Source organism: Bubalus bubalis, chromosome 9, assembly GCF_019923935.1.
Source record: "Bubalus bubalis isolate 160015118507 breed Murrah chromosome 9, NDDB_SH_1, whole genome shotgun sequence".
Taxonomy (NCBI): Eukaryota; Metazoa; Chordata; class Mammalia; order Artiodactyla; family Bovidae; genus Bubalus; species Bubalus bubalis.
Window position 1 is genome coordinate 92085536 of NC_059165.1, and position 18149 is coordinate 92103684.

Below are 18149 nucleotides of genomic sequence, written 5' to 3' on the forward strand. Positions count from 1 at the left end.
CTCATTGATTTTAACCAAGGAAAATTTATACCCATGACTGGGGGATTGGGTGGACTATGGAATATTATGCGGCCACAAAATTAGGTTCACTGTTTACTGACATGGAAAAATGGGCACGGCATTTTGGGTGGAGAAACTAGGTTTTGGATCATGAATAGGTAATCCCATCATCCCATCATGTGTGTGTGTTGGGGCGAGGAAACTTACCAAATGTTGATTAATGTTAGCTCCATGGGGTAGAATTTGAGGACTCAGCAGGGCCTGAGATCAGAGCCAGCAGCGGCCAGTCCTGCCTCAGGTCACGTGCTGCTGCCTTGGTTTTGAGCTATCCCTTTCCCTTGACCTCCTCCCCAAGCTCTGCAACCCCCCTCCTGCAGCTCTGTCTCTCTCTCCAGCTTTCCTGATGGATCTTGCCTGCATCAAGCTCTGATTCTGGGCCTCATGACCAGGCCTGGCTGCCCCCTTCAGGCAGGTGTCCAGGGCTTGCCTGGGGCTGCAGGGGCCACCTCCACAGGCCTGTGCTCCGTTTTCAAGAACAGAATTCCCCAGGCAGGCGTTGTAGTGGGATTACCAACCGGGAAGATGAGAGGGCTGCTCCGTCTTCACTGCAGAAAATGAAGTGTGCACACATCAGCCTTTTAGGTCTGAGCTCGAATTAGTCCTACAAGGCTGCACGCCACATTGGATTAGCTGCGCGGTCTCGTTGCTCCCGCGGTGGGTAGCACTGGGTGAAGCCTGACAAGGGCCTCCTGCCTCCACCGAGGGCGCCCCAACAAGGCGCAGGAGTTGACTTCAGATTAAACAGAGCAAGAGAGATTTAGAACCCAGCTTGAACGCTGGGAGCCCCGCACGCTTAGCTGGTTTTCCGCCCATTGTCTGGGCCGCCGCCTGGCAGCGCTCAGCCTCCAGGCAAGTCTGCTCCCCGGCAAGGTGTCTGCTGAGAGTGGAGGGCGGGAAGACCTGGCCCCCACATCCCCCCACTTCTGGATCTGGGTTGGGGGGCCTCCCCTGAAAGCCCCCACCTGGGCTACCTCAAACTTCACTGCTGTGAAATGTGAACCAAATTGTCCCCATTGCTCCAAGGATGCCTGCCTTCTGTTTGGTGACACTGTGCCTGCTCTGGGTGATTAACCCACAAGGGGAGGAGACAGAACAGGGGGAGGTGGGGGCGGGCAGAGGAGGGCCTAGGACAGAGCCACGTCTGTCCCACCCAGACGGACAGATGCTTCTCTGGCCCACCCACATCCGAGGTGCTGGCCTGGGCACCACTGCGCCTCCCTGCCTCCCTGATTTATGGAGCTGTGGTGGCCAGTGCTCAGGGTTTGTGGTCAATTGCCGTATAAAATATGCTTCCCTCCCCCTGAGCCTCCCCCGGGCTTCCTGTCACTCTGTCCCCGCAGCAGCTTGAAGCCCGTCCCCTGCCATATCCCTCCCTGGGAACTCAGGAGGCACACAGCATTGCGGGGAGGAATGGAGCGGAGAGCACGGCCCCGCTCTGCCTCCCTGCCCGCTGTGGCTTTAACGCTGACCATCTAGGACAGGTGCGACCTGATGTGGAAGGAGGGGTCTCAGGCAGAGTCTCCCTGTGTCACTGTGACCTTGGGTGGGGGGGAGCTCCCTCCTCCCCCTGGTTGTGACCTGATGTCCCCTGGGCAGGGGTGAGAGCCTGGTCTGGAGAGAGGGTTGGGGGCAGTTGTCCCGCCATCTTTTCCATTGTCACCACCCTGCCCCCACAGACCACTTGGACACTTTTGTCCTCTGCCCATCGTGAGGTTCTGACTCCGTGGGTACACCCCATGTCTTTTCAGAGGGAAGCCTTTCTGCCCCTGAGAAGGAGTCTTCTCCCCTGGGGACTGTGTACCCCCATGAGGACATTCCCAAGGATGGGTCTGGGGAGCAGCCTTGGAGGCAGAGAGAGACACCCCCACCAGCTCATATGCAGGCAGGACTTCCACCAGCCCAGGGTTCAGAGCCCACCTGTCACCCCTGCCCCACTCTCTGCTACTGTGTCTGGGGGGTTGGTGGGGGACATACATGCCCCAAGGCCCTCCGAGGCAGCTTTGCAGCTGAGAAGCCTTCTGTTTGTCTTCTGGGGAAGTCGTTGCAAAGAATCACAAACGCATTGTAGCTGCAGCCCCTCCCCCAGGGAGCACGCCAGTCTGTTGCGTCCCCTCTGCTCCCCTGGCTTGTGTTCATTCTGGGGGCCACCCCCCACCCCGCCTTAAGCCCAGAGCCCCTCTCCCTGACTCCTGTCTGCAGCCCCCCACCTCCCGCCCAGCCGCCTGGGGTTGTCGCCTGGGTTACAGGCAGCTGTGTTCAGGCTCCCCACTCAGAGGGTGGCCCTAGAGACACACACTGAGTGCTCTTGCGCTGGCCTCTCTGGGGGCTGCCCGCTCCTCACCATGCCACTTCAGCCGCTGTTCCCTTGGTGGGTTGCCAGCGCTGGGTGGTCCCCACCAGCAAGCACACGACCACATGGCTCTGGCCCGGATGCTGGCCGCTGCAGGCTTGCTCACCCCACTGGGCCTGCTGCCCCTCGTCCTCATGGTTTGGCTGCGTTTTCCCATGAGAACTGGGAGCTTGTGATTCAGATCCACGGACCAGAGTTTCTGCCCCTCAGCACTGTGAATTGCAGGACTGCACCATCTGTGGGCCATCCCTCCCCTGTCCCCACCCACTCAGCGCCAGGAGCCCCCCAGTGTGACAACCACAGGCATCCCGGTATCGCCCAGTGTCCCCTAGGGCGATTGGATCCCCTGTGTGAGAGCCATGGGCCAGCAGGGCTCCTCAGGGGGGCATCTTTGCCCTGCCAAGGTATCCACCTCGTATTGCCCAGAGATGCTGCTGGAGGGTCTGCTCTGGGAGAAATGGCCACATCTGGCCCAGGAAAAGCATAGAGGCCTTTCTTAGGTCAGGCTGTGGTCTGGATCAGGGGACTTCATGGGCACACCAGCACCCGGACCTTTCTACTGTCCTGCTGTGGACAGACTTTGGTTCTTGGCCATGATCAACACTGCGACTTGGGTTGGCCTGGTTTCTACAGAGGGTAGGTGGGCTGGCTCCCCTTGGAACCTGGAGAACACAGGGAGAGAAGTCCACCGGGTGTCCTGGTCACCAGAGGGGCTGTGGGTGAAGGGCTGGGATAATGGAAGAGCTGAGGAGCTAGTGGGGTCCTCAGCCAGAATACCATTGGGAAGCATGGCCCAGAGTGCCTAGTTTATCAGCATCTGGGTAGAGAGGGAGGAAGGAAAGCGATGACAAACCTGGACAGCATATTAAAAAGCAGAGACATTGCTTTGCCCACAAAGGTATGTCTAGTCAAAGCTGTGGTTTTTCCAGTAGTCGTGTATAGATGTGAGAATTGGACCATAGTAAAAAATGAGCACCAAAGAATTGATGCTTTTGAACTGTGGTGCTGGAGAAGGCTCTTGAGTGTCCCTTGGACTGCAAGGAGATCAAACCAGTCCATCCTAAAGGAAATCAGTCTTGAATATTCATTGGAAGGACTGATGTTGAAGCTGAAGCTCCAATGCTTTGGCTCTGGCCACCTGATATGAAGAGCTGACTCACTAGGAAAGATCCTGATGCCGGGAAAGACTGAAGGCAGGAGAAGGGAATGACAGAGGATGAGATGGTTGTATGGCATCACTGACTCCACGGACATGAGTTTGAGCAACCTCTGGGAGTTGGTGATGGACAGGGAAGCCTGGCGTGCTGCAGTCCATGGGGTTGCCAAGAGTCGGACACGACTGAGTGACTGAACTGAACTGAGAAGGGGAGAGGGGTGGGGACCCTCACAGGAGGACCAGCTGCCAGCTGCCAGGCTGCAGCCACAGTGCTACACGGATGAGGCTTTTCTGTGTGGAGGAGGAAAGAGAGTGACCTTGTGGTGGGGGTAGCATCCTGGGGGTCAAAGTTTCGACCTATGACCTTGCCCAGCCCCCAGGAAGCAGCCTCCCCAGCAGGAGCCCTGCACCTAATGGTTTTGTTTATGAAGCGCTTCTGAGGGCTTCCAGCGGATTTCCTAATGAACTGGTTTGTTATCCCTTCTCCTGCTGCAGCGTGCGGGTGATTACATCAGAAACGGGGGCCAGGCTGCGAGCTGGCCTGGCAGATGCCGGCTCCTCAACGGGGAATCTTCCACGTCCCTGGGTGTTTAACGCTTTGTGGGCTGACGTGCCCCCTGCCCCCACCCCGGGATTGTTCCCTCGGAAGCATGTGTGTTGCTCCCCTGTCTGCATCTGCTCAGCAGCAGTCACCCTGCAAATCCTGGGAGACAGGAAAAAGCTGCACAGAGGGGGGACATGGATGGGGAACAGGACGCCTGGGATGCTCAGACTCCAGGGGACCACAACAGGCACGATGTGGGGGACAGGCAGCATCAGCCAGCAGGGGCTTCTGGAGGAGGGAACGTTCAAGATCCTGGCCCTGTCACACCTGCATCTCAGACTTCTGGCCTCCAGGGCTGGGCGGGGACAACATCCTGTGGCTTTCAGGCCCTCTCCCCTGTTAATGGCACTCTGTGACATGAATACACCAGAGTCTTGAACGCTTCCATCCACCAAAGGAGCAGGGATGTGACCCAAGTCCTCCGAGGATGCTGCCAACCCTGCTCAGACTGGAGCAGGGCTTCTCCAACAAGGGGTGGAGGGCCGGTCACCCCCAGCAGAGATGCTGCAGGGTGTGTGCATTCCTAGGGATCAGGTGCCAGTGGGACCCCAGTTGCCTAGTTCCTGGCCCCTGGTGGAGGGGGCGGGTCAGGTGGCCCACAGGAGCTTCCTGTAGGGAGTACAGTGACTCTTCACAGAGTGCCCCCGGGGTCCTTCCCGCCCGCATCCTACAGCACAGGGGGCTCTTACCCTCAGTGCGGAGCTCTGGCTTCCTGCCCCTGCTACAGCCCCAGACCCCGTCCTCTGCCTCCACGAGTTGGGGCATTTGTGTACCTGGAGTCGGGGGTGACTGTGAGTATTAGTGGCTGCCCAGGTTCTTCTCCCTTTGCGATGCCTTCTGCAGCTCAGAGGCCGAGGGAACCCTGAACTGAGGGCAGACACCCTGAGGTGGGGAGGGCCGTAGGGATGTGAGGGGGGGTTTCTATTAGAATAGGAGCTTTGAATACTGTGGACTTAACATGTGGAGTAAAGAAAGTAGAACGGAAAGGAAAAAGCAGGTCACATCCATCAGGAGGCAAGGAGATGGTTGCCGTTAGCAAAGAGTCTGCCGAGTGAGGGAAGTTAATAGTCACCATGGCCAGGGCTGTGTTAACTCAGTGCCTGTGGGTTCTGAACCACGTGGCAGGAGACTGGAAATGGCCTGATGCCCACGTGCGGATGGGCCGTCCATCCAGGCACCGAAACACTGCACCCCGAGAGGAATGAGGGGCTGGTCGCGGTGCTCCATTCCAGGGGGAGGCACGTGGGAACGGTGGTGGGCGGGTCTTCTCCGGGAGGACAGGATGCCTCTGTCTTGTGTGGGGATGCAGGGGATGTGCCTGGAAGGAGGAAGTGGGAACTTTGGGGTTGGGAATGGAGTGGGGTCGGGGAGCGGAGCAGGGCTGAGTGTCTGCTGCCCTCTGTTCCTCAGACTCTGCACCCTGCGAGGGGCTGGCTGTTCCCCCAGTCCATCCTGAGCTGCATCTCTGTGCAGCTCTGGGCTCCCCGTGTGGGGGCAGGGCCGGGGAGGGGCGCATTGGTGAACACCTGCCAGGAGATGGGAGCCCTCAGTGGCCTCTGGTGAGGATCCGCCTGAATCCTGGGCCCCTACATTCTTTAGATCTCAGGCCTCAGGGCCCAAATGGTTTGGTCCAATGCGTGGCTTCACGGTTGGTTTTTGTGTGTTTGTTCCCCAGAGGCCCCCAGCTTGAGATGAATACAGAACCCCTGGCAGTGCCTTCCGGGGGTCTTGTCTGAAGTCCTGACCAGGGAGATCCACAGATGGGGGGCGCCTCAGGGTCACCGGGAACAGGCTGGAGTCAGGGAGCGTCTCACGTGAGGGCGGGGTCAGCGGAAACCCCTCTCCTGGCTGTGGGGCTTGACATGAGGGAAGAGTTTCCTTTTGTGCTGAGGTGTTAAAGGAAGGTCTGGCTTTCAGTAGGTTTTTCATTTGATCTTTCATTACACTTTCCCAAAGCACGTCGTTTTATATGATTTCAGTTTTGCTGGGGATTATTACAGTTTGTAAAGCGTAATTCCTTAGGCATTGAGAATGCAGTAGCAGGCTGGGGAACCAGACAGAGAGCAGCCAGGATGCCTTTCACGGTACAGATGAATGGGAGGAAGGGGGCCTGGAGGGGAGAGGTCCAGAGGAAGAGGAGGGAGTGTTGGAGGGGTCTTGTTTTAGGATCAGGATGCCCCAGTACTGGGAGCTTTGCTTAGTGATCCCATTTCCAACCCTGATGGCATGAGCCCAAGGAGAGGATCTGCAGCCTCATGCCATCACGGTTGGAAATGAGATCACTAAGCAAAGCTCCCAGTACTGGGGCATCCTGACCCTAAAACAAGATCCTTGTCTCCAAGGCAAGCCAGCGCCACCCTCCCAGGGAAGGTGCAGGCCGCATATCTGAGCTTGTGGGATGTTGCTTTCTGATGCCTTCTTTACATTTAGCACAATGCCTGCTGAGGGGACCCCGGATTCAGTGGGACCCACTCCAGCACTGTCAGTGGCTGGGCATGTCCTGGGAAGCCCTGGGGAAGGGTAGGATGCCAGGGTGCTGGAAGGAACCCTTACTCCCTTTCTCTGTGGACACCCTGCTCTGACCTTACATTGGAAGTAGGCATCCTCCGGGGACTTCGGAGAAAGGAGCAGAGCAGTAATGTTTTCTGAGACTTTCTGCCTCTGGAAATAGAGAACAAACAAAAAGGGCAGAAAAACAGCACAGTGGAAAGGCTGACCCTGGGGTCTGAGGCACTTTTCCCAGGAGTTGCTGCTGAGGACAGGGCTGATGGTTTGGCTGGGTGTGGAGTCTCTGTGGGCGATGGTTTCCTCCAGAACTTGGAGGCCTGACTCACGCGTGGTTTTTGTTCTCTACCGTGGCAGAAGGCCAGCTGCTCTTCCAGTCCCCTGTCCTGGGTGGGTGGCAGGTGTTTCTCCGTTCTAGAAACCTTTTGAATCCTCTTTGTGTTCTGAAGTTTCTTTATTACGTCCGTGGTGTGAGTTTTTTAGTACACCATGCAGCCCCAGGCACACATGTCTTACGAGTGCCTTAGCTGTGGTTTCAGGAGAGCAGGAAATGGCTCATTTAGACCCCAACTATCTGGCCATGGTACTGGCCTCCTCCTGCCCTGCAGCCATGGGTGTGGGATGGCTCGAGGGAGAGCTTCATGGGCCTGGAAGGGTCAGCAGGTGGAGTTGGACCTTGTCAAGGATCAAGGCCAGAGATGATTGAGGGTGGACGGAGGAATGGAATGGGGGCCCCCACTCCCCTCTCTCCACTGAGGCCTGGCTTTACTTGGGCCCTGCAGCTCAGAGACTAAGAGCTTCCTTCCCCAGAGGAACCAGGAGTCCCCAGGAGGCACCACTGCTCCATGCCCTCCATGTGGGGCACTCCTCCTTCTCTGCCTGGACAGCTCATGCCAAGCGCTGCTGGACCCCAGGGGCCATCCTCTCTGATCCACACAACAATTCTCATTTCTGTTTTTTCAAGCTATGGAGAGAAAAAAAAGTCTATTTGTGCTGCTTGGCTTCCTGCTCTGATCGCCAGAGGCAGACCTCTGGTCTGCCTGTTTGCCCATTGTCCTCAAACTCGGCTGTAGGCCCTGCGGGACCCAGGCACTCATGTCACTGCTCTGATGCGGCAGTCTTCTGACGTGGGTGACAACCCCCCTGCCCCAGCTGGGCACTTGGAGCAGGCCCAGGGCCCCTAAACTCCACGGTTGTAACTCTCACCATTTGTCATTTGGAAGTGACAGGTGTGTGTCTTGTTGAGCCTCTGGCAGGTGCTGTCAAGACTCGGCCTTCTGTACAAGGCTGTGATGGGGTCGAGCTGTTGGGTAGGGGGTTCACGTAGGCGGGTGCTTCCATGGCAGGAGGCGCCCTGTTGGGGGCACCCTGTGTGGGAACAGCCCAGGCCCCAGCGGCTGGGGTGCTGCCCTGTGTGGAAACCTTGATGCCCCTGAATCCTCCCTGCCCCCTTCCTTCCCAGCCCCTCTTTCCCCTCCCCTCCCCCATTCACCCCCTTCTCTTTCTGAATCCCTTCCTTCTGCAGAACTGAAGCAGGCTGGCTACATGTACACTGGGGTCCTTGGGGACCCTGGCGAGTCCCTGGGGCTCAGTAACTGGGGGGAGGGGGAGGAGGCAGGAGGAGCCCCTCTACCCCCCGCCAGGGCCTTGAAAAGGCAGAGAGTGCCCAGAACTGGAGGGGCCGGACTGGAAGAGCACACAGCGGGCTCCTGGTCCTGGCAGCCAAGGGGGTAGCTCAGCTGGACCTCGGGGGGTGTGGCCCATCTTGGCCCTGAGTTCCTGCCCACCTCCGCTGGTATTTAGGGAAGTTTCTCCCCATCTCCCTGGAAGTGCTACAGGGCCAGACCTGTCACTGGGCTGCGGGGCACAGCCATTTAGCTTGAGTAGTAAGGAGGGCGTGACGGTTCCAATGTGGGAGCTGAAAGTGGGAAACCATTTTGCTCTGGGACTTGACGGCTTCAATTGCCAAATCTAATTTAGATCAGAGCCTGTCTTTTTAAACATCCAAACCTCGGGAAACTGAAGTGTTGGAATGTGCTTGTCAGACTTCTGAAGCTCCAGGAAGGTTCCTATCCGTCCTGCTCTGAGATGAGAGGGAGCCAAGCCTGGACCTGGGGCCTCGTCCTAGATGCATCTCTGAGGCGTGACTAGAACGTGACTGCTGGTGGGTGCAGCGTGTTAGGGTGGATTCAGTAAGAAAAGGGACCGCACCTGCACACCTACCAGCCTGAGAAAGGGAATAAAACTCACCCCTAAGACTGGCCCTTTTGTGTCTTCTGCCAGAGGCCCCGGCGAGGTGACTGAGGGACTGACCCCTTCATTCTTTAGGTGTCATTCAGGGGCCTTGATTCCTGTGTTCCTCCACTTGTGAGCATTGGCGTTGTTAAGTCAGAAAACCTCGGGCTGGCCTGGCAGAATGTGTGAGATCTGTGGCTTGAGGTTAGGAGCTAGCACCTCTGTAAGAAGCAGACTTGGTGCCCCCAGACTACATGGGGCTGGTCCCTTTGTCCAGCCTCCTGGTCCCCTTTGAGGGGGGTCCAGGCCCAGCTAGGGGGTGTGCGCCACTGGCCCAGGCCCACCAAGGTCCCAATGAGCTCTAGGGGTAGGGGTGTGTTCTCCCAAGAGCAGCTGGCTTGGGTTGCTGGTATGAGGGCAGGTGCAGCCTGGAAGAGGTGATTCCAGGGCTGGGCTTCCACGTGCCAGGTTCTAGGTGCTTCCTAGCACCTGTGAGCACCAGATCCTGGCAGCAGGTGGTGGGGAGTGTGCAGCTCACTCTCCTTAGTGAACACCGGGCCCATAGTAGGTTTCCACATAGACACCTGTCTTTCATTAGCTCAGGCTGCTGGATCGCAGTACTGATAACTGGGCAGCTGAACTGCAGATATTTATCCTTCACATTTCCTGAGGCTGGGAGCCTGAGACCAGAGTGCCACTGGGGTTGGCTTCCTGGTAGGGACTCCAGTCCTGGTACGTGGACTGCCAGCTTCCTGCCATGTCCTCACCCTGGGGGTGGCAGGGGCTGGAGTCCTGTTTGTCTAGCCTGTTCTTCTTATAAGGACACTGGTTCTAATAGAGTTAGGGCCCCAGCCTCTTGACCTCATTTAACCTTCTTCACCTCCTAATTCCTTCTCTGTATGTATAGACACATTGAGGGGGTCAAGGCTTCAGGATACCTTGTAAAAGGGATTCTGTGACTTAAATCAAGGTTTTTCAAACTTTCTGTAAAGGATAATATAGTGAATATTTGTGGATTTGGGGGCCTTCCAGTCTCTGTGTGACTGCTTGGCTCTGTGGTATCAGCATTAATGGGACTGTAGCCGGGGCCATGTGCCAATAAAACTTTATTTACAAAAAACATGTGGACAGCCAGATTCCATTATCTGCCTGGCTCTCAACCAACTTAAATGATGTACCTGCTCAATAAAGAGATTTGGAAAGAAAAAAAGCCACAAAATCATTTAATCCCCATTCTCCCATCAAAAGAACTGTGGTTGGGGTTTGACAAATGCCCTTGGCTTTCTCTGAAGGTTTTTGGTTGTAACTGGGACTGTACTGTAATTGTGATTGTGTGTGCTGTATTCTTATGACAGCAGACGCCTCCTGAGACCATTTCTGTAGTTGAACTAGTCACCAGCCCCCGCAGGGCTGTCTGCCGGCTCCACACCTGTCTGGTCGGTCCACAGGTGTAGAGTGGTGTGATTAGAGTTGTCCTGAGGTGTGTGCACGTGGTGTGTGTGTGCACACACAGTGTGTTTGTGTGATGCCGCGGACAGTCTTTGGATTTCACGCCCTTGGGTGTGGGCCTTGGGAGGGGAGGCCTCCTCTCCGGCCGGTCAGAGCTGCGCCCTCACCCTCGCTGTTGCCAGCCTTCCGCTCTGCAGGTCGCCGCTGTCTGCTGCCAGGGCAGGTGGGGGGTCATCCTGTCCCTCCTCCTCTGGTGGGGGGTGTGGGGGCGGAGGCCTTGTGTCTCCTCTCTGCTGTCACTTTAAACAGCTCTGTTCCTTCTGCGTCCCGCTGGTTAATTAACTTGGCCAGTCAAGGGCTCTCTGCGCTGCGCTTTTGTGGGGCTGTCGGACCCCCTTGATGAGAGGCTGCGTCTGAGCCTGTTTTGTTCTGAGTGTTGGGGCACTGCCTCCCTCTGCTTGCAACATGGGGGGAGGCCACAGTTCCGGGCTTAGAATTTTGGGGTGGGGCCCAGTCAATGGGGGCCCAGAGCCCCCAGTGGACAGGCCCACCCTGGAGGCAGTCAGGGACCCACAGCCAATGCAGCCTGTCTCACATCCTGGCCATGGGACCCAGGCCCAGTGCAGCGTGTGTCCACCCCGGTCCCTGCCTCTTCCTTTGCTCCTGCTGTCTGCAGATGGCCCCTTGCCCCAAGTGCTGCCTGGTGCAGGATGCTCCAAAACGGGAGCCCCGCCCTGCAGCTCTGGTGGCCGAGTCTTTAAGGTACAGAGGCCCCTGGGGCACGCTCAGGCTACAGGGGGCCAGCAGTCCTCCTCCCCTTCCAGCCCGTCTCTCCATCAGAACTAATAGCTGGCAGGCACCCGGGGAGAATGCTCTCCGGCTGGTCCCAGCTGACAGGGCTGCTGAGCACAGGCACTGGAGGGACAGCAGAAGACGCAGTCAGTTTTAGTGGCTCTGGCAAGGCCTCAGGATTGGCTGGGAGCCAGATGGGCTGCCCTGAGGGTCATGGCCCGAGCCCTCTTTCAAGGCCAGCCCTGCAGCTCATGGCCCCATCCTTATTCACAGGCCCAAATGAAACAGCGCTGCAGGCAGTTCCACTGTGCAGGGGTCATAAATCAGGAGACGGCAAGGGTAGGGGCTGTGGAGGTGAGGGGGTGCTCTGGTGCGCTCAGCCCTGCACGTTCTTTTCGCTGGTCTTAGCAGATTCCTCTGCCAAACTGTGAGCTAAAACAAGGCGATGGGTCTATGGTGTCTGCACCCTGGGCTCAGCTGCTCTGCCCACGGAGGTGACTGTTGCCCTGTCCTAAACCAGAGGTGTCCCTTCTGTCCCCCAGGACCCGTGGGGCTTTGCCCTCGTCCCTCCCACTGCTTCCTCCCCAGTGCCCATGCTCCTCGCACCTCCATGCCCACCAGCGACCAGCCCCGCCCTGCCCCACCAAGGACCACACGGAGACGTGAGGGCTGCTGCTCCCAGCGCTGACCCTGGCTGGGCTATAGGCCATGGTGACACGCCCCAGGTCTGTTCCATCCGCTCCAGGGCACACAGGGGTGCTTTTATTAATCACTTAAGGAAAAGCAATTGCATGGCCACTCGATAAAAATCCCTAAAGCTGCTGTTGGTGGCCACGCCGGCCAGGCCGCAGCCGGCCAGGATCCTGGAACCCAGGTGCCATCTGGACCCCTGCCACTCCGCAGCCAGATTGTTCTGCCAGCCTCTCTCGCTTGTGCAATTTTTCATTAAATGAATTGAGTTTGCTGGAAATCGCTTGGTCGTAAGTATTCCCTCCCACTTGGTGTGGTTGGCTTATTGCTGTCCCCATGCTGAGCTCTCAGATCTGGCCTGGGAGCGGGCAGGGTTGGGGAGTAGGGGCTGCAAGAAATACCGCGTTTGCCCCCCACCTCCCTGCCCAGCATCCTCAGACTTCCAGGTTGTAAATATCTCACTGTTTCTGAGCCAGCTGAGGGAGGTTGGGAAGGACTTGTCAGGGTAGGTACATAATTGCTGCATTCAATTAAGTCTTTTCCTTCTGCTCCCTTCATTTCCATTGAGAAAGTGGCGGTGACGGAGGTGGTTGTACATAGAGATGGTTGTACACGGAGGCAAGACGCGCATTTAACATGGAAACGCATTCATAACATCCTTTGAAATTGTACGGGGTGAAAAAATAAGTGCATATTCAATTATAAATGCATTCATACGTATGCGCATCCATACACACACTTGAATTTACCTGCGGGGGCGTGTGCACACACACTCAACCTGGGAAATAAAAATCCTGAGACATTTTTAAACCGTGGTTTTGGGAGTAAGCATATCCTATGCCTGTTTCTCTGACAGGCGGGCATTGGAGCAGAGCTGCAGAGGCGGTAGTGCGGGTGTCCCCCAGGGGCAGCTGCCCTGCGACCTCCTGTTGCAACTCTTGGGACAGGTGTGGCCCCCTAAGGAGGCGAGGACCATGCCCCTTCAGAGGAAGGCAAGCACAGCCCCCCAGGTCAAGCCCACCCTGAGGAAGCACCTCTCCCCGAAGCTGGCCTTTCCTCTCCAGCAGTGGTTCCCAACCTTTTTGGCACCGGGGACCAGTTTCGTGGAAGATGAAATTTTTCCATGGACCTGAGAATGAGGGATGGTTTCTGTTTTGCCTCCTGGTCACCTCCTGCTGGGCAGCCCGGTTAATAACAAGCTGTGGACCAGTATTGGGTTGGGGATCCCCGCCCTGGAGTCTGCATCTGGAGCCGGGAAACCATGGCCTGTGCCACATCCAGCCCTCTGCCTTTTTTGGCAATAGTTTTATTGGCACTCGCCTACCCCCATGCGTTTATAAGTTGGTCTTGCTGCTTCCCAAGTGACGACAGAGCTGAGAGGTTGTCGCAGAGCTCAGTAACCCATGGAGCTGGAAGCTTCCAGTCTTTGGTCCTTCCCACTCTCTGTGGGCAGGTCACCAGCCCTGCCCTAAACAGCGGTCCCCTCTGTCCCTCCTACTATCTTGCCCATGGCCTCGGCCCACAGGTAAGCGGGAGGCCAGGGCTGCCTGGCTTCCTTCTCTTGACTGAAGGTGCTCTGTCCTGAGCCCAGCTTCTGCAGTCTTTGCCGGGCTTCTCCAGCCCCCAGCTCCCTGGGACGACCACGGTGGCTCCTGCTTGAGTCCTGGTTCCGGGGCGCTTCTGACAGTGCGATACAAGGGAGAGGCTCCCAGAACACGTGGTGTGTGTGTGTTGGGGTGTTGAGAGTCTACACAGCAGAGGAGGGGGCGGAAGGACCCCATCTCAGCCCATCCCCCTCAGGCTTGTTTGCCCCTCGCTTACCATGCCCGGGCACAAGGGGCTCCCCTGGCCAGGCTGGCATTGCGGCGAGCTCTGCTCGCCTGAGGTCCAGTGCCAAGCCTCCCAGACTCTCAGCCTCCTCCCCTGAAGCTGGCGGTGGGGACTCTGGGCTGTGTGAGCACCTTCTCCACATCACCTTCACTTCTTTGTCTGCCCCATGGAGATGGACAGCTTTCCCCTCTTCCTAACCTTTGTAATCACCGCTGTTATAAAACATTGCACGGGCGTTTTACCTGGTCGGGGGCGCGTGTGTCTGACTGGGGGCAGGTTTTAGTTTGAAGTGACTTCAGGCGGCCGAAGCTCAAACCACGTGGCTTCTGGGCTCCTGAGTGGGTCTGAGCACCGCAGTGAACCGTGTGCAGATGGGGTGTGACTCCGGGGGGTGGGCCAGGGGTGCCCAGTGGGGATGCAGCAGCGTCCCCTCCCCCTCCTCACCGGATGAGAAGACGCCCTTTCCTGTCTCGTGAGAGAGCTTGGGAGGACAGGGTGGGCTCGGTGTGCGGCGGGTGGTGTGGGCTCGCGGCTCGGACAGGGTGGGCTTGGCGTGCCGCGGGTGGTGTGGGCTCGCAGCTCGTGGGCTCAGCCCTCTCTCCTGCCCCCACGCAGTGCACGTGCCGGAAGGACATGGTCAAGATCTCCATGGACGTCTTCGTGCGCATCCTGCAGCCGGAGCGCTACGAGCTGTGGAAGCAGGGCAAAGACCTGACTGTGCTGGACCACACGCGGCCCACGGCCCTGAGCAGCCCCGAGCTGAGTACCTGGAGCGCCTCCCGGGCCTCGCTCAAGGCCAAGCTCCTGCGCAGGTGAGCTGCCCGCCGCTGCGGCCGCTGCTCCTCCAGGCCGGCGGTCCCCCATTCTCCCTCTTCTCATCTCTCCTCCCCCTCCACCGCCCACCGCTTCCCTCCTCCGCCATTTCTCCTGCTTCGGAAGCAAAGTGTATTCTCAGGCTGACTTCTTCCTCCAACTCTTAGGGCATCGCCGCCCGCTCTGTCTATGTTGTCGGGGTCTCAGGTTCCTTCTCACTCCTTGTCTGCCTTCTCAGGGCCCCACACACTGTCTGTCTCAGGCTTTTGGTTCACTGTCCTGGGTGTGAGAGCCTCATTTCTGCACTGGAGCTGTGGGACCCTTCTTGCCTCTTGAGCGAGGACAGGAGCTGTGGGGCCTGAGGTCTCCCCCCACCCAGATGGGAGCCTCACTCCTGCCCAGCGTGTCTGTGGCTGCTTGTTCTGCTGCCTCGGGTAATGTGTTCCTTGCATCCTGGTTCCAGACAGTGGTTATGGGGGTTCTGGGGGTGGTCACACAGACCTGTCGCCTGGATGCTCTCCGCCCCCAATTCCACCTCAGAGGCCTCCTCCCAGCCCTCCTTCCACCCAGTATGCGTGTTCCTGCCCAGCTCCTGCCTGGTGTCAGGTGGGGAAGGAGAGGGCACAGTGGCCACCCCCTCCTGGCATCTGTGCTTGGCATCTGGCCGGGGGGTTGTGGGTGGCAGGGCAAGACAGCATCGTGCAGCCTTGGAAGTGTCCATCTCCATCGTGTTCTGTCTCTGGGAATATTGCGGCTCTCGGGGCCTGAGCTGCCCATGGACAGAGTTGAAACAGATTCCTTTTTGGTGCCCAAGGAACGGTCAGCGGGTCCTCACCGGGCTTGGGGCATGGCTAGCAGGTGGGGCAGCCCAGAGCATCACATGAGTCTGTGTCTGGGCTTCGAGGCCCAGCGGGCTCTCCTGTGACCTCTCAGCTCGATGGAGGTCACCCTGGGTTGTAGACGGTCTGTTAACAGTGAGCGCGGTGTGTCTCAATACCACTTTATTTATGGACACTGGAGTGGGAATTTCATACCATTGCCACATGCTACAGAATGGTATTATCCTTTAACTTTTGAACCACTGAAAAACATGAACACCATTCCCAGTTTACGGGCGACACCAAAACAGACAGTGAGCAGATCGGGCCTCCGCGAGGCTTCCGTCTGTGGCCCTCGGTCACTGCTGGCAGATCTTGTCCCCACTGGCCTCGGATGGTGCCTCCCCAGAGCCTGGTTCCTGAGGGGTGGGGGGGCTCGGCCACGTCATTCCTTGGGCAGTGCCTCCCCGGCGGCGCCCCCACACTCTGCCGACACTGGGAGAAACCGTCCTGGCTGAGTGGTCACACCGCCCAGCGCCTTCTCCCCCAGGGGCTGGCCTCCTTCCCGCGTGCTGTCACGGCCTCTCTGAGACGCTGCCTCCGCTCTCCCCACTGCTCCTGGCAGCCCGGGGGAGGGAGGCGCTCTGCTGATGGCTTCTGTTGTCTCTGTCTTTGATTTCCCGCTCTCCTGTGTGTTCCTCCCCGAGAGCTCTGCCTCAGGGTGGCTCCTCCTCTCTCCCAAGAGCGGGAAGTGAGCCTGCTGACTGTCCAGCTGCCGGCTCCCAACCCAATCCAGCGTTGCAGGCTGGTTGGCTGGTGGTGGCTCAGGCTAACTGGTCAGTGGAGCGACTCAGGGCTCACTCCAGGGAGAAAAGGGATGAGGGGCTGTGAGAGCAGCCTGCCCAGAGGATGAGGACAAGGCCTCGGGCCAGACCATGCTGGAACCTTCTGTGTACAGAGGAGGAGCCCCGCGGCCCCGCTACCCCACCCCCGCCAATGTGTCCCACAGCACAGGGCTCCTTCCCACCTTCTCTCTCGGTGTGCCAGCCTGGGACTGAATGACCAATTAGGTCGTGTTCCCAAGGATACATTTAGTATGTAAGATAAGTCCCAGTCCCCCACTTGTCGGGGGGCATTCTGTGAAGAGGCTGACAGAGGAAGGGCTCAGGTGTGGAGCCCCAAGCCCCAGCTGGGTGCTGAGGCCCCCCGCTAGCAGCAGAGGCCCTTGTGAGCTTCCCTGCTGGCCGCGTGGCCGCCCTGCCCTCACCCAGCTGTGCCTGGCCTCCAGGGCCACTGGCTCCCTGATCCTCCCTTGTTGGAGAGCTGGTTGGGGGGGCGGGGGGCACCACCAGAATATCCTTGTCTCGGGCCAGATTGGGGGGAACAGAACAGATTGGGGGAGAGAGACGACAGAAGAGATCAGAAGAGAGCCTCTCCTCCACTCGGGCTGTCAGGAGTAGCAGGGAACGCTGAGACAACGATCTCAGATTGGGATAAACCTGGGTCTATCCCTAGACCAGGGTCTCCCTCCAGGCCTGCTGACATCCTCTGAGGGGACCGTCCAGGCTCTGGCGGGGGTGGAGCAGCATCCTTGGCTCCACCCACTCGGTGCCAGGAGCGCCCCCCGAAGTGTGACAACCACACACGCCCCCATTGGGGCGGGCTCCTCACCTGCCCCGCACGTCCCTGTGTACCCTCGCCGCTTCCTCTGGGTCACCGCAGTGGCTCCTTGGTCCTGGCTCAGACGGCTCACCCAGCCGCCCCACCCCCGAGGGCCCAGCCTTCCCTCCCCCTCTCCCAGTACCACACAGATGTCACTACAGAGCAGTCTGGTATTGGCCCCTTTGGGAGAAAACCACGCTCTCTGTGGATTTACTTCTAATTCCTAAATCTTGTCTAGTGAGCCGACCCCACCCTGTGACAAACAGGACCCATGACCTGTGACCTTGTCCTTGCTGGTGCTCTGCCCAGCTGGTGTCTTGGCCGCACTCCCCCGCCCCCACTCCTGCCTGAGCAGCCCTTCTCCATATGTAGACAGTCTTTTCCTCCCGGCTCCTGATTATTTCCAACGAGCACTGCGTCACCCACATGTTGCCGCAGGTGTGTGTTCCGCCTGCCCCTCATGTGCACCCTGCACAGAGCATCTGAGCAGCCAGGCTCAGTTGAGGGGGGCGTGCTCGTCTCTGAGTACATGGTCCTTGTCCCTCCCCAGCCTCTGCTGCTGCCTCTGGTGGGACCTCCAGCTGCCTCCATAGGAGGCAAGAGCCCGCCAGCCTCACTTATCCAGCCCTGCAGCTCCCACCCACCTCCTCTCTACCTACCATCCTCACTCACCATGGAAATGAGGAGTTAGAGAGGACATCCCTGTCCCCTCTGCTGCCCCCAGACCCGTGAGGGGCTGGCCTGGTCTCCCCTCCTCCCTGCGCCTGATGCCCTGGCCAGACTGGACACCATTGCACCTCCAGCTTGCTCCCACCGGCCACCCTGACCCTGCCGTGCTCCTGAGCCCTCCCCCACCTCCTGGCCTCTCAGAAGCCCATGACCATGGGCTGCCCCCTAAACCTCTGAGGAAACTCACTGCAAAAGGGTCTCAGACAAAAAGCAGGACCTCACAGAAGAGGCTGACAGTGAGCAGAAGAAAACTTACTTCTTCTCTGAGAGAGTGGGTGGCTTGACATTTATGGAAGAACCTGCTGTGTAAAAAAAAGACTTTTAGAAGAGGTGGCCCTTGGGCATTTAAGAGAGAAAAGAGATATAAGAGGTGGATTGGGAGACACTTCACAACATGGGTTAAACAGAAGACACTCAAGCCTGTGGAACAAATAAACAGGTCAACAGAAAGAACAC

General features: G+C 58.2%; 1 protein-coding gene across 4 annotated transcripts in view; it reads left to right on the plus strand.

The window, feature by feature from the left end:
• Positions 1-18149, plus strand: part of KDM4B (lysine demethylase 4B) — a 122098-nt gene that overhangs the window by 81116 nt on the left and 22833 nt on the right. For all 4 annotated transcript variants that reach the window (XM_044947972.2, XM_044947973.2, XR_006553497.1 and 1 more), the window contains one exon: positions 14287-14483. In XM_044947972.2, coding sequence (XP_044803907.2) covers positions 14287-14483 — 197 coding nt within the window. The remainder of the gene's footprint in view (positions 1-14286; positions 14484-18149) is intronic.